Source organism: Malurus melanocephalus, unplaced genomic scaffold (genome assembly GCF_030028575.1).
Source record: "Malurus melanocephalus ecotype Western Australia unplaced genomic scaffold, MMel_1.1 scaffold_717, whole genome shotgun sequence".
NCBI lineage: Eukaryota > Metazoa > Chordata > Aves > Passeriformes > Maluridae > Malurus > Malurus melanocephalus.
The window spans coordinates 95,182-109,829 of record NW_026623949.1 but is presented as its reverse complement, the minus strand read 5'-3'; the positions used below and the strand labels follow the sequence as shown (position 1 = coordinate 109,829).

The 14,648-nt window shown below is 39.9% G+C and overlaps 1 protein-coding gene across 3 annotated transcripts in view; it reads left to right on the top strand.

The window, feature by feature from the left end:
- Positions 1 to 14,648, top strand: part of MYO1E (myosin IE) — a 78,958-nt gene that overhangs the window by 15,915 nt on the left and 48,395 nt on the right. For 2 of the 3 annotated variants that reach the window (XM_057384536.1, XM_057384538.1), the window contains exons 1-2: positions 10,393 to 10,446; positions 13,572 to 13,715. In XM_057384536.1, the coding sequence (XP_057240519.1) occupies positions 10,402 to 10,446; positions 13,572 to 13,715 (189 nt within the window). In that variant the 5' untranslated portion in view covers positions 10,393 to 10,401. Of the gene's footprint in view, positions 1 to 10,392; positions 10,447 to 13,571; positions 13,716 to 14,648 lie in introns of those variants that run through there. The other variant, XM_057384537.1, reaches the window with a different exon arrangement.

Here is a 14,648-nt window from a genome sequence, read left to right as displayed (position 1 = left end):
GGCTAAAATGTTCTATGTCTTGTGCCTTTACTCCCTTTTCCAGCATGTTTTAAGTCCKGTAGAGCATGGTGCCCTCAGGTGACCTCAGTGGGGAGGGTGGGCCCCACGTACCAGCTGTGATGCTACACCTGGCAGGATTGAAGCAGAAGATGATGTGGTTGTGAACTGTGAGCTTTTCACTAACTTCACTCCTGCTTTGCTGCTGCTTATGAATGCTTCACTAATGTGAGGAAATGTTGTGTTTTGAAACCAGTCAGTCTTTCAGTAAGTTAAATTGAAATTGAATCAATAGACTTCTGAAACATTAAAGTCCTACAGTACCTCATATAAAAACTTACTAGGAAGCTATTAGGGGTTATTCATCTACCTATTAAAAAAGGTAGACTAGAAGAGGCATTCCGGTGTGTGCAGGCTTTAGGTTACGTTTCCGCATTGAAATGCAACAGAACTTRCAGCAGGGGCATTTTGTGTTTCTTCTAAACAATTAAAAAATTTTACTAAAGAGCAGTTCTTGCTGGTGTGTTCTTTTTTATTATGAAAAAATGCAAAGAGAAAATTCTGACATTTTCCTTACCATAGGTGATTTTGATAGCTTTCATTAGCTGGGTGTATTAACAAGGAATGAGTCCAAAATACTAAAAATTGTATTATCAATGGCAACGTAGCAAAGACTGGCAGATTGGTTCAGTTGCTGGCAGCCTTCATACCTTTGCTTGTTAAAAAAACAAGTAAATCTGTGTAATGAGTTACTCTGATCTTGTTGGATTTGGTTGTATTGGACTTAGTTTTGTTGATACTCTTTTGTCTGTGTTTGTGCAAAGTTACCTTGGAGGATATTTGGAGATCCAGCTGTATAAGGAGTGGAACAAATTGTCATTTATTTCAGTGGGACAGATTAGATGGAATCTGTAACGTAGGGTTTCAGTTAGTYATCTGAGATGTGCAGACAAGGAAGAAAACTTAGGATGTGTGAATTGTGTCCTTTTAAAAGTTTTATTTAGTTAGTTTTTTAAAAGGACRCTATCTTTAAAAACTGATAGGCTGCCTCAAAATTGTCTTTCCATGCAGTCCTGCAGRGACAAATGCTCATAGTTGGCCTAAATACTTTTTGCAGAAGCAAATGGTTTTCTTTTCAACAAAACCTTACYATGCGTAAATAAAACCAGCAAGTTATTACAGATACCTGGATAGTTCATGATTCTTTGATCTTTTTTGTGTGTTCATAATTAGAATAATTTTGGTTTTGAAAGCCTCAATGAGTTTCAGTGTTTTAGGTGCTGAATAATTCATTGTGAACTTCGTTTACACATTGTTTACATCCCAAAGAACCTCAAGCAACTTGTTAAAAAAACTTTACCACATTCATTTATTCAGAATTATCCTCTGGTTAATTACATTTGGCAAATTCTTAGCTATGTTTATGTAAAGACTGRTGCTCTGCTGAGCCTCAGCACTGTGTCATGTGGAATACCCAAATCCAAACAGGATTGGGAGCTGCCTGTTGTGGCTCGTGCTTGGGAACCCCTGAGCCCTGGATACCCACTCTTCAGAAACCAAAGGCCAGCTGAGATAGGAATGAGTAGTGCTCACAGCCCAAGGGACAAACCAGGCAACTGTGTAGTAGCAGAATAAGAGATTTATCKTGGACAACTTGGAAATGGAACAAAACTCTTGATCTCTTCCARCAACTACAGTAAAAGCCCTGGAAAAGTGTCTGCAGATTTAGGATTATCCAAATGCTAACAAAGCATGTGGAACCCTAAGTCAGCATTGGAGAAGCCTGTTGAAAGTGTCAATATTTTTTAAGAAGTTGGCTTTGGTATTGCTCCTGGAATGCTCCCAACCCTTCTTTTTTTTTCCTTCTGGTTCTCATTCTAACTTAGGGATGCCTTAGTATTTCTAGGTCAGCTGTGGGGAAGGCAAAGAAACTAGGGTGGAAGGAAACTCTGTTGGAAGGATTTGTCAAAGCTGAGGAGAATGCTGTGCAGAGTAGTTAGAAAAAAGGTGAAGTTGAACTGCAGTGGGTACCTGTTGATGGAATCTGTGTGTCCACCGGTGTGCCTCGCTCACAGCAATGGTGCCCAGCCAGAATTGTGCCCTTGCCTGGTACAACCAAAAGGCACAGCTACAGGTCTTGCATTTGGGTTGGCATTTTTAGCACCCCTCTTTAAATTGTATTYCTTTTAGGCAATGTGGAGTCAAAGGCAACATTTATGGCATGGCTGAAAGAATTTGAGCTGCTCCTGTGGTCGTGATGAGGTTATAAGGAGGGTGTTGTTTATCAAGCTGCCATGCAAGCTTAGAAGAAGACTATTTGAGTGCAAGTTAGTTTTTGAGCCAGAACTTTATTTTTAAAGAAATATCTTGCATGTTACATGGAGTGTAGAAAAACGTAAAGCTGCCGCTATGGGCTTCAGCAAAGTTAAAGGATTTTGATAATCTGTTCATGTTCAGGTTGTTTGGGGTGGAGGGAATGAGACACTCACTATTCAGTGAACGGTTGTCTTGTCTGAATCCAAATATTGTGCTTAGATGAAAATGTAATTCAGCTGATTTTTGTTTATATTTTAATTCAWTTTTTTTTCAGTTCATGTTGATTTGAATCAGAGGTCTGAATTTGAATGAGTCCAGTAGCTGAAAGTAAGGTACATAACAAGCATTCAAATTTAATGTGGGTTTGTATCAAAAGTGCTGCAAGCCAAAGTCTTCAGCCACAGTTCAGCATCTGAAACTTAAATTGTTTTTTTCAATTATCCCAATTTGAAACCGTGTGATTTTAGCTTGAATTTCACCTGTTCTGAGTTTTCATTATGCAGTTTAGCATTTTGCTAAAAACCTAGAAATGGGAAATTAAAGGGAGAAGAAAATGCAGCATCACACTGGACCACTACAGAGATTCTTTTAACTAAAACTAGAATATTAATCTGAAGGGGTCTCTATAATTTTTTTTCTTGAAGCTGACACTTGGTTTTTTACTTGGTTTCCCCTTTAAGAGAAATTGTTTGAATTGTGTGTATATTTATGATGYTGATACTGAATTGTGAGGTCTAAAAGACATTTAAATTTGGTCTTTCACATGATTCTGCCAAGTCGGTAATAAAGTTGGTCTCATAGCTATTGATGGTTATGTTAAAATGTTGGGCCATACACTTATTTTATATATTTTCATTAATAACCATGGTGTTCACTAGAGTGGAATGAACTCTTCATATTTGCAATGTATTTCTRTGCTTCCACCTTTCTGGGTTATCAGCTTCAGTGACAGAGTGCAGTGAGCTAGAGAAGATCATGTATATTAATTTTTAGTTTCATTTTCTTGGATGACTTCTGAATTATTACGGAAATATAAAAGTCTGTAGACCCAGGATAAAGCTTAATACAAATTAGAGTAAATAATTTGAAGCACGGAGTTTTAGAGGAAGATTAGACAACTATATGAAATCATAAGCAGATTGGGTTAATCAGAAAAATGTTCAGAGAGCAGCATTCTTGTCATACAGACTTGGAGGTTACTGTAATAAAAGCAAGTGAAGTAAACTAGCATATTCATTAAATAAACTGGACAATAAGCCACTTATTCTGTACAACCAAAGTGTTTCATGTGTTTTTTTTTTTAATGTATTCTCAAAACTGCCCTGGACTGAATAGTCAAAGTTGCTTTAGGAAATTAGGGAAATGACAAATATTAGTTGTATGAATAATGTGCATGTGGAAGATAATCTGGTTATGAGAATCTGTTTCAGACATGAGCCACTCAAGGGGACCTGCTTGCCCTGTCATAATGTAATATTACTGGTTAAAGTAAAAATAAAGCCCTRACAAAGGATAAATGAAGCTGTGCATGAAGTTGTCGCCTGACAGAGGTGAATGTACAGCTGAGAAAGTGGATTTGTATCTGCTTGAGTCTTCTGCGCTGTGTGAGATTTGATGTTTACTGCTTTTCCGAAGATTTTTTTGCTTCTTGTTGGTTTTTGATTAACTTTTTGGGAGTTGAAGTGAACTTGTAAGCTTGGTCCATTGGAAAGATGTGTAACTTATTCCTGAAGTGGAATGCTCAAACAAATTCTTGTTTGTAGTTATGTAATAATTAACCAAGGAAACGTTTGTATCTGCATACACTGAAATCAGTATAAAGGTTGGATTCTTTTRAAGAGTTAAAGGTTTTAGTCAACGTATCAAACAGTCTATTTCCCACAGTGTCTGAAGTAAAATCTGATTTTTGCACGAGTATCAAAACATGACAGCTCATAAAAAGGACGAGTATGTTACCACCCAGGTGTGAGCTCTGCTGTAGGTGAGTGAGCACCACTCCCTGCGCTTTTCCCTGCTGCTCCCACTGAGTGCTGCCAGAGGTAAACAGGAAGCTGCTGCAGTCCTGAAGCTTTTACACCATTTGCTCAGCACTCTGTGAAATTAAAATAAACATAAAAAGCAATTTTTGCATCAGAGCCTCCCCCATTGAGGGTTCCTCCTGACCCCCCCAACACTCTCCTGCAGCTGCTGTCTCCAGTGAGAGGAGCTGACAGGGGCTGTGCAGGGGGGGATTTGTGTGGGGGAACACTCCCGAGTGAGCTGGAAAAGCCTTTCAGCCGTTCCCGCAGCTCCCAGTGCCACAACTGTCCAGTGCCACTGGGCTGTGCCTCCTGGGGCTCTCCTTGTGCAGGTGGCCCTCCCTAGCACAGTGACCCCAGCACAGAAACACATTCCCTGAGCCCTGCATCTGATCACAGCCCAAGAACGGATCACCCAGCTCTAAYCAAACATCAACACAGCCATTGTGGAAGCCACCTACTTGGCAAACTCCTGTGTAAACCYAACAGTATACATTGGAATTCGGCAAGCCGGGCTGCGGCAGATTAGCTCTTTGTCACTGGCTCCATCCTGGTACACAGAGCAGAGATTGTCTTTAATGCCCCACTCATCCCAATTGAAACTATCCATACAGGACAGAAGAGCAAAGCAAATGCCTAAAAAATGGGTGAACTTAAAACATATCACCACACTAATGCCCAGGTTAAGAAATGAGCAGTTGACCACATATCTATTTTTGGTATCAGAACAGTTAAATGTTATAACTCTGAGCAGTGYGTTGCACTAATAAAGTTTTGTGATGGCAGCACAAAGGTGCTTTTTGGTACATGCTGTTGAAAAAACAGTCTTGGCCACAGTTTTCTGCTGTGTTGCAGCTTTTGCAGTTTCATCATGCCTGTTGCAATAAAGAGTGTTTTTCTTTAGCCTGGACTGTTGTAGATGTAACTATGTGACAATCTTCATTTAGGAAAAAAGATTTTCATTCCCTTGGGTTTGTAAATAAATTCAGTCTTTAAAAGGAAAAAAAATAATAAAAAAAAACAAACCAAAAGAGACTCAGCTGTAGTTTTTCCAATTATTTTGAATTTAGTTGTAATTCAAGAGGATGGTTTAGYTAATGCTTATTTTAGAAATTAGTCTTTAGATTTTTGTGGAGTAGCTACATACTGCTACTCTACTAGATCAAACTGTTGGCATAAAAACATCTTGTTTGATATTCTTGKTTAAAAGCAGAATTAAAATAAGGTCTGTAGTCCGTCCAACCTGTTGTATTCTTACAATCTGTTAGTAATTGGTGAGGACAGATACACCAAACAAAATGTACAATAATTTTATTGAGAAGTGTAACTAAAAATACAACCAAGCGTTCCTTTTGGAGTATAGTATCTTCCTGCTTATAGTTAAGCATTGAATTGATTATGTAAATGTTTGTTATTGGGAATGAGATTTTYAGTCATTTGAAGATGCTGGTGACATCAATGGAAATGGATTTGGTAGATGCAGGCATTGTAAATCATGTAAGTGGTACTCTTCAGCTTCAATGCAGTACTTTGTAAATGGTGTTTTAACAGGAGCTGTTCTATTCCTTTGAAACATTGCAAAATCTAAAATAATTTCTCCACCTTTTAATACTTGCAAAAATGTATTTATCTTTTCATCCTTCAGTGTTGTCTTGTTATCAGTTTAAATGCTAAGTAATTCAGAAATATTGTCATACTCTTAATTTTGTATTCGAATAGATAAAAAGAAGCAAACYCTGCAGCTAAAGAATAAGGCTAAAATAATTGTTTCTCTCTCCTTGATACTGCATTGCTCTGCCCTGTTTTCTGGAAAACAAGAGCGTTGTGGTACAGGGTAGGAATTTGTAGGGACTGGGCTGATGTGCCTCGAAACTGCTTTTGCCTCGGTGAAGTGCAGAGCACACGGCCTTTAGCGTGCTGTTGGGAACAGCCATCCCAGAATTGTCACTACAGGCTCCAAAAGAACCAGGCGTTTCCCAGTGAAACTCTTGTCTTAGGATTATCAACTGAGGATACTGCCAGGGACAGACTTTGGCCTTGCACTCTCAGGTTAATGTCTCGCAGTATCAGTGTGATGAAGAAACAAATGTCTTCATTTACCGTGAACAAAAGGGTCAGGAGAAGGGGAAGAGGAACAGCTGAGGCTGTACAAAGAGGGAGTGACTGAGCAGAAAGGAATTTACTGCGGTGATTGTGGCCTGATGGTCTAAAGCTTGGTGCTAAAGCCTGAGATTCCAAAAGCTGCCAGATGGGGCAGGGGAGTGAGTGTTGACATCAGCTAGAACAGGACATGGCTGGGATGGTATTTTGGTCATGTGCCACCTATTTTGATTTCTTTTATATTTTCCACTGGCACCAACACAGTGGCAGGAACCCTAGCATCCCCATGCTCCCTGCTCCAGCATGTGCTGAGGTGCTGGACCCATGCATGGAGCCTCTGAATAACACTGTACTGAGATTCCTCCCTCTGGAGAACACATGGGAAGCTCCCAGGGGACTTCAGTTTATTATTTACTTTCAGGATGATCCAGGAAAAATATTTTCAGTGCTCTTCTATAGCAGAGACAGTGGCATGTTGTCTGAACCCACTGATGGAGTTTTCAAACTGCACTTTTCAATTAAAAAMCATAATAATACTACGTGTAAAGTGTATGATTGCTTAAACCCGTTTGTAACCTGTTTTTAATGGAGAAGAATGGCACATAAAATCTTCATTATRCTTTAAGGATTCACACAGCCAAGACAAAAATGTTGAAATTTTTCTCTTGCATTTCTTAAATTGCATGATAGGTATAAGCAGATGTAAACTGCATATACAGTTCACAGATCACGAGTTAGTGTGCATGAACACTGCTCAGTGCAATGATTGGAATACAGGGGGTGGTGGGGKTGTATGCACACATACATTGGCTGAAACTTGCTGTTAGAAGGCCTGTACTGATCCACCAGTCCCACTGGATCTTGCTGCTTGTGCCCAAAGAACAAGTCAGAACAGCTCTGGAGGCTGCTCAATAAGTAATAKAAGTCTAAGATCAAGTCAACCATATTAAGTAGTTAACACTAGTGCATTTCCTTTGGAAAATTATTTCTTGGAACATTAAGACAAAGCCACCCAACAAGCTATAGGATAGGCAAACAGGAGTTTACTGTTAATGAACTGCTTCCCACTATCTGGCCATAGTCTCAACTTGTTTCAAAATCTTAGGCACATTCATACAATCTGCTCTTGAACTCATTCCTGTCTTTTCTGGTCTGTCATGTAGCTGTCCCTTTTTAAAAATAATCTTTCAAAACTTTCAGTGAAAGTTAATGCTGATGCATGAGATGAGCCTTGCGGTCAAATACTGAAGTAACTTCTATTTTGGTAATGTCCTGTTATTTTCTTACAAGAATGCCGCTGTTGTTTCTGACTCCTGAAAACGAGCATGATGTGCAAACCCTCCTTAGACTCTCATGATCTCATAACGCGTGGTGGATTAGAGCCTGCATTTGTTGTTCAGGTGAGCAGGCTGTGGTTGCTGTCTCCTCTCCTCATCCTGTGTGGCTGCAGGAGGTAGAGCCTGGCTGCTGCTTGGCTCCAGAGCCCAGAGTAGGAGGTGATGCTGGGGAGCTGCCCTGGGGCAGCAGCACCTGCACAGGAGCTGATGGGAGCAGGTGTTTGGAGCACTGGCATCTCCTGCAGCCTGKAACCAGCTCTGGAGTCAGTCCTGCAGGTCATGTTGGGCTGGATCCACCCCTGCCCGAGAGCATGCAGAGAAGCAGTGAGAACTGTTGACTCCCCTCCCCCCACCCCCCCAACATTTTTTTCTCAGTATTTTATTTCCTTATCTATGTCTTTTTGGATATTGACCTGCTAGTAGTTTCCATTCCTTAATATATCTTCTGTATTTTTAGTTCTCTGTATAAGATGTCTATACTGCTGCTAGATGCTCAATAATATTTTTGCTTTGCTGTTTCCTCAAATCTTTAAGCACTGCTTTTTGTCTTCCATAATATTTCSTTCATATTGAATTTAAATAAATGACCTTTTTATCTTTGTCCRTCTTGCTTCTGCTGTCTGCCTTTAATTTCCTTTCTGACATATGGTCACATCATTGCAGCCAATATGGCTTTTTCTGACATAAGATATACAAGAGCTATTTTGGAGCTCATTTGTTCACTATAACTTCTCTGTTTTGATTATCTCAGTCAAGGACCAAAATTCACATGATGTATTTTTGCAAYATTCTCTGAGAACAGCAAACCAGAAATAAGTGAATGATTCCTCTAAGTGGATTGTAAAAGTTTGCTAATATTGATGGATGATATCATTGCAGAAAGCTGTGGGTTTATTTTCTTGTCAGCTGGAAAAACTGCCACAAATTATGTATGTATGGAGCTGATGACACGCCTCCATTGGTGGAAGCATCGATGTCAGGTCTAAAGTAAATGGTGTGCAGCTTTGTCAGTGTTGTGACATCTTTGGTTAATGTGTCTGTGTCTCATTTACTATTGTATTCATAATACTGAGCTGAGGAGGTAGGCACATGCTTCAGAACTACAAGGATTTTGTGCAGTAGTACTGTGTTGAAAAGGGGAAGAAAAGGTCATGCTGGTGATCACTTGACACTCCTACTGCCTTGTGGAGGCTGAAAATCCCTTCTGCACTGTGATGGGACATCGATGTTTGCTACTGAAAAAAGCTGTCAAGAGATTCAGAGTGAATCAAAGAGATTCAATTTTACCCTTGGTGGGAATGAAGAATGATTATTGATGGCATGTAGGTTGTTGTAGTTTAGCAAAAGTTTTGATGGACAGAGTAACAAGGTTCTCAGGGGCAGAATATAAAGTCTCCTCTGATCCCTTGTTTTTCGTGCTTTATTTTTAGATTTACTATTTTAAAACAGCTTGAAATATTTGCTTTTTTGCCCAGTTAAAAGAAAACCCATGTTGTGACACAGCATGACTTGGTCTTTTTATATCTACATCAAATACGTGTTGTTTAGGATAATGTAAGAACATAAAAACAATAAAGGCAAAAAAAAGAAACCAGCAGTTGCTACTGTAACACAAGGTGGAGGGCAGCAAAAAGAAATTCTCTAAATAAATGTCTTATCAATACTTAYTAATTCCAAACAAAAGAATGATCTGCTTTAACCATATTGCACTGCCAGTACCAAAACTGGTACAGAAAGTATAGACAGTGTTTAGTACATAGAATATCTTTTGCATCCCCCTTCTCCATATTAATGGAGCAGTTGTCTCAGTCTGTTGCTGAGTGGGTGTCAGGAGCAGCACAGAGTGCAGCAGAAGGGATTTTCCGCGTTCCTGGGTGTGCTGCTCAGGTGCTGCCCAGGGACCCTGCAGCCCGGGGGGAGCCGTGTCCGCGCTCCTCAGCTGCGCCTCGGAAGCAGGGTCATCTTGTGACTCGTAAATATTATTCTTGTCAGGGCAGAGCAGATCTGATTTTGAGCCTAAAACAGCAACCARATGAATAATAACAGCTGACAGTAGTGTGGTACACGCCTTTAATTGCAGCCTTGCCAGTCGCAGCTTCACTCCCTGTGCAGCGTCAGGTGCTGGAAGCTCGGGAAGAGCCTGCGGGAGGCCTGGCAGCCAGCTTGTTCTATACTGGTGTTTCCACTTCYGTGGCTTTTAGCAGCTCGTTGCGATGTGTTTTTGTTTTGGGATTGGTTTTTTGTTTTGTTTTGTACTTTTCCTAATCTGCTGAGTTCATCTTTTCCCAGCTGCTCAGGCATTGTTAGTGCTGACACAAAGACTTTTATTTGCTTACTTAATGTACAGTTAGATCCCATCTTTCACTGAGAAAGCCCAAGAGAAGCCAAGTGGCTGTCTGCTGACATCTGCCCTGCATGGCTTGGCCAGGGGCTGCGCCTCGGGCTCTGTTGGCTCGCTGTGAGCTCTGGCAGCTCTGTGCTGCTGGCTCTGATGTGCCTGCTCAGAACCTCCTGGGAGAGAAGGACACAAACAGGCAGAGAGCTGGCCTGTGTCTGGAGGATTCCCTCTGGAGACGGGTGGAGGCACAAGTGTGGTGTGGCTGCACTGCAGAGGGCAATTAGCAGCTGAGTGAATGAGCATGAGTGCACCCTGCAAAGCAGGTACAAGTGGACACCAGGTGAGTAGCTCAGGTGTAAACTGTCTCCAGATTAGAGTGCTGCACTTTTATCTGGGTGATGGAAAGCTGTCGTTAAAAAAAAAATAAAAAAAAAAAAAAAACTTAAATTGTCAAGAAATATGCAACAAGAACAAATCTTGAGTGTGCTTTTTAAGCATATAGGTTGAACTTTGGGAAATACACAGCCTGGGGAAAGATAAGAGTTGCTTTTATAACAGCTGTGATAGGGAGTTTTTTCAGGTAAATAATGCTAGGAAGATTTTTTAAATTTTTTTCTTTTTAATTTCAAAATTCAAATTTAATTTTAAAACAGTTAGTTGTTAGCTGGACATGGTTATAGTACCACCTAGAAGTGACTGAAGTTGCTAAAGKCAGGTTAGACTCTATAGTCATTGGTCGTGCTTGGAAGGGCAGAAACTTGGGAGTGGGTGGTGTCCTCTAGACAAAACACTCCCAGACAAGGAGGTGGTAGCTACCTGGCCACCCCACACCTTCCTGGAGAAGGAAGAGTGAGAGCAAAACTTAACCACAGCTGGTCRGGCACTCCTAAATCTTGGCCTTATTTCTAGATCCTAGAGAGAAGTCTGGCAATAATCTGGTGGTGATTTGCTGGTTCTCTGTACATTTGCCTGTRAGGCAGTGTTTTGAAGGGTAAAGAGAAATTCCAAACTATTACACAACTGCCATTTAAATTGAGTTACAATATTACTGTGAACTATCCAGTGCCATGACTCTTAGTTGTGTTCCATGCCATTGCTCTACAGGATATTTAGGCTGCTGCCTTTTTATAAGGCCTCTCTGTATGTTTTGCAGTGTGTCTGTAGTCCTGTGGCTCAGATTTTGATTGCTGCTGACATTAGAACTGGGCAGGAGTGCAGGGCAGAGCTGCTCTCAGGGGAGTTGGGCTGCCCTGGCACTGCCCCTCTTGCTTTCCTGCTGGCTCTCAGTGCTTTTGGGGAAGAACCCTTTGGCCTGATCCTCTTTGTGGCTTAATCACAGTCAGCAGCAGTCACTGACTTGCATAAAGCTGTTGTTTTGCAGACAGTGTGCACATTTTCCATGTATYCCAAAGCTTTGCAAGCTTTGTGCTCGTTGAGCTCACTGGGTCTGRTGCCATAGCTTCCAAAGGGAAGTTTGATTGTTTTCCCAGTCTCATTTCTTACACATTTTCTGTAACTTATGCTATTACATATTAAACCACATTCTGTATAGTTTTGTGAGCATTATGCATTATGCATATTTATTTTGATATTGTACCTTTTTGTCCATCCTGCCAGTTCCCTTTTCCAAGCGTAGTATCACAAATAGCTGATGAGCACTCTGAAGGAAACTATGCTTCTCTATTGGACTTCTGTTTTCTGCAATAACCCAAGCTTCAACTAATATTTTCAGTCACATGTTTTATGACAATTTTAATAAAAAATTATTCTTTGTTTTCTCAGATCTTCCAGATCACTGCTTACATTGTACAGATAGAAAGTTAACAAAGTTCACAAAAATAAGCTAATTTAAGGTTATTATTTTATTGAAGCTCATGTACAGTTGTGGATGTTCAWACAAATGGCTGAGATTGTGTTTTCAGATATATTTATCTCTGCTGTTCCATATTTGAAAGAATTCTTTTGATTTGAGTTTTCAACTGTTTGCATTGGTGTTGGCAGTATTGGATCTGCATCAGGGTAGCAATGGCTGGAGACTTAAGAGAGAGCRCAAATAAAGCTTACAGCTTTTGTGCTGTCTGCAGTTGCAGGGTTTAGTGCAAGTTAATTTAACTGAAGGTAAGAATACAGTTGATCCATGGTTTTTATGTCAGTTGAGATGAAGCCAAGCTGTAGGCCTGGTGTAGCACTTAGTACAGTTGTGTGGGCCATTTGCTCCTGCAGAACTGTGTATACACAAAAGTTGCCCCTCTGTAAGTTGCTGATGTTCCCATATCAAAATACCGTGCAGCTGAAGTGTTCACAGTACCTACATTTTCGTTTTTAATCTGTAAAATTTTTACAGAATAAAATTATGCATATACTTTATAAAAATAAATTGCTTGAATTCTGGTGAATGTGACTTGATCCTATATAACATACACCAAAGCAGGGTAATTAAATCACATTGTTCCAAATGGTGGTATTAAAGAATGAGGGCAATTTGCAGAATTGGCATTTTGTTGGCCACRTCTTTCTTGACAGCATGCTTGATCACTTCTCAGTGTAAGATGTGCTAATTCCAGCATCACTAATTTCAGTATTGTGTAAACAAAAATTAAGTAGAAGAAGGCAAGAGATCAGAACTCCATTAGCATTGTCTGCCAGGCTACAGAAAATAGGTTTGGGTTTGGTTTTGAAAGCAGATTTATAGCTGAATTAATAGCCTTGATGTCGAGTGGAAATCTGCTTGTGGGTGTATCCATGGAGCCAAACTACTGTTCAAATCAGCTGGAAGAAAAACAGATTTTGATTTCAAGTGGTACAGCATGAAATGTCACATGTTTTAGTAGCATCCTGAAATAGTAGTCTCTGAGTGTGGGGAGAGAGTATCTATTTAGATGTCAGTTAAGCACGATGACTAACAGATCAAAAGGGACTGTGAAGACACGCAGCCGACAAGCTGTGGTACATACTTTGTAGAACATCCCTGAATACTTAACTGCAGCAGGCTCACAGCTTCCCTCCCAGTARCAGCATATGTGCAGCTTTGACTTAAAAGACTGTAAAGGATGAGGAATTCACTGTGGTGATGGTAATTACCCTCACTTCTAATAGTTACACTGTAGGAGTGTAATTTTTGCATACTTACTTTCCAATAGCTGCATCTCAGTTGGAATAATTGTTGATCTTTTTCTACTGGATTTAAAAATGTTTGCCATCTGAAATCCATTCTGTGTGTAGGTGGTCACAAAACCCCTGAAATTACCTTCCTTCCAGTTTTGGAGTGCTCTGCAGTTCTTTAAGAGGGCAGAGGCAAGTCAGCTGACACCGTTTATSTTTGCTTTTATAGAATTCCTGGATCAAGGAATAGAATTCAATGAGAGAAGAACCTTTGGGAAGTTTGAATTTGAATAATGGTTTCACTTACCAAATGCTGATGAGAAATGCAGTAACCATTGCGATGTTTGTTGTGCTTTCTTGCAGGGCAGCAAAGGACACTACAGATACCACTGGCAGAGCCACAATGTCAAGCACAGTGGAGTAGATGATATGGTCCTGCTYTCCAAAATCACTGAGGATTCCATAGTGGAGAACCTAAAGAAGCGATACATGGATGACTATATTTTTGTATCCTTTGTTGGTTTTGTGGGGCCCTGTGGCCTGGCTGAGGCAATGTGACACTAATTATGTGTATGGATTCTCTTTAAGGAGATTACTCAAAGATGCTGAACATTTAATGTGGCACTTCACCTGAGATAACACAAAATCCTTTGAAAACTTAGCTGATTGTGGGGGTTGAAGTTAAGATAGCAAAAACTATTTTAAGGTATTCTTTTTTATATTTGGAATTCTTCTTGCCAGTGTTGAAGATTGTACCTCCATATATTTATACATTGATGACCCTGACGCCTCCTGATGTAATGCTACTTCTAAGAGCAAGAATTAATGTTTTAGCTGTATATTCATTTTTTTCTATGTTGTCTTCTATACCTCAAAAATTTTAATGCTTTCAAAACAGCATTTCTTCTGAGACAWAACCCCATTTCCAGCATACTCTGGAATTATTAATACTGTGAATCGTGGGATGATGGAAACAGGTGAATATGTCAACATCTGTAAATCTTCAGTGATTTTTTTTCTATAATTATTGAAAATGTGAARATTTAAATATGTGAACATGCAACCTAACAGGAAAAACAGACTTCAGCACCCAAGGCTTGCTTTTTTTATTTCGTATGAGAGAAGTGCCTTGAGAATAGTCACTATTTCATTTTTAGCTTTCACAATGTAACATGAGCTGCAGTAATGAATTTGGTAAACACTAGTGAATGATTATGTACTAGAAAGTTATACTGTTCCTTCTGCTTTAGCCAGGTTTTCATACTTCCTAGTTGTATTTGGAGAATAGTTACCTTGAAAAGTTTAACTTTTTTTTAGCAGAAAGGGAAGGAAATATAAGATCTCTTGGCTATTTCCATGTACTCAGATGGTCAAGAGCTATGTAGCATCTCAATTTAGAGAGGACTGATATGGAAAAGCTGATGTTGCAGTTGTTTCCAT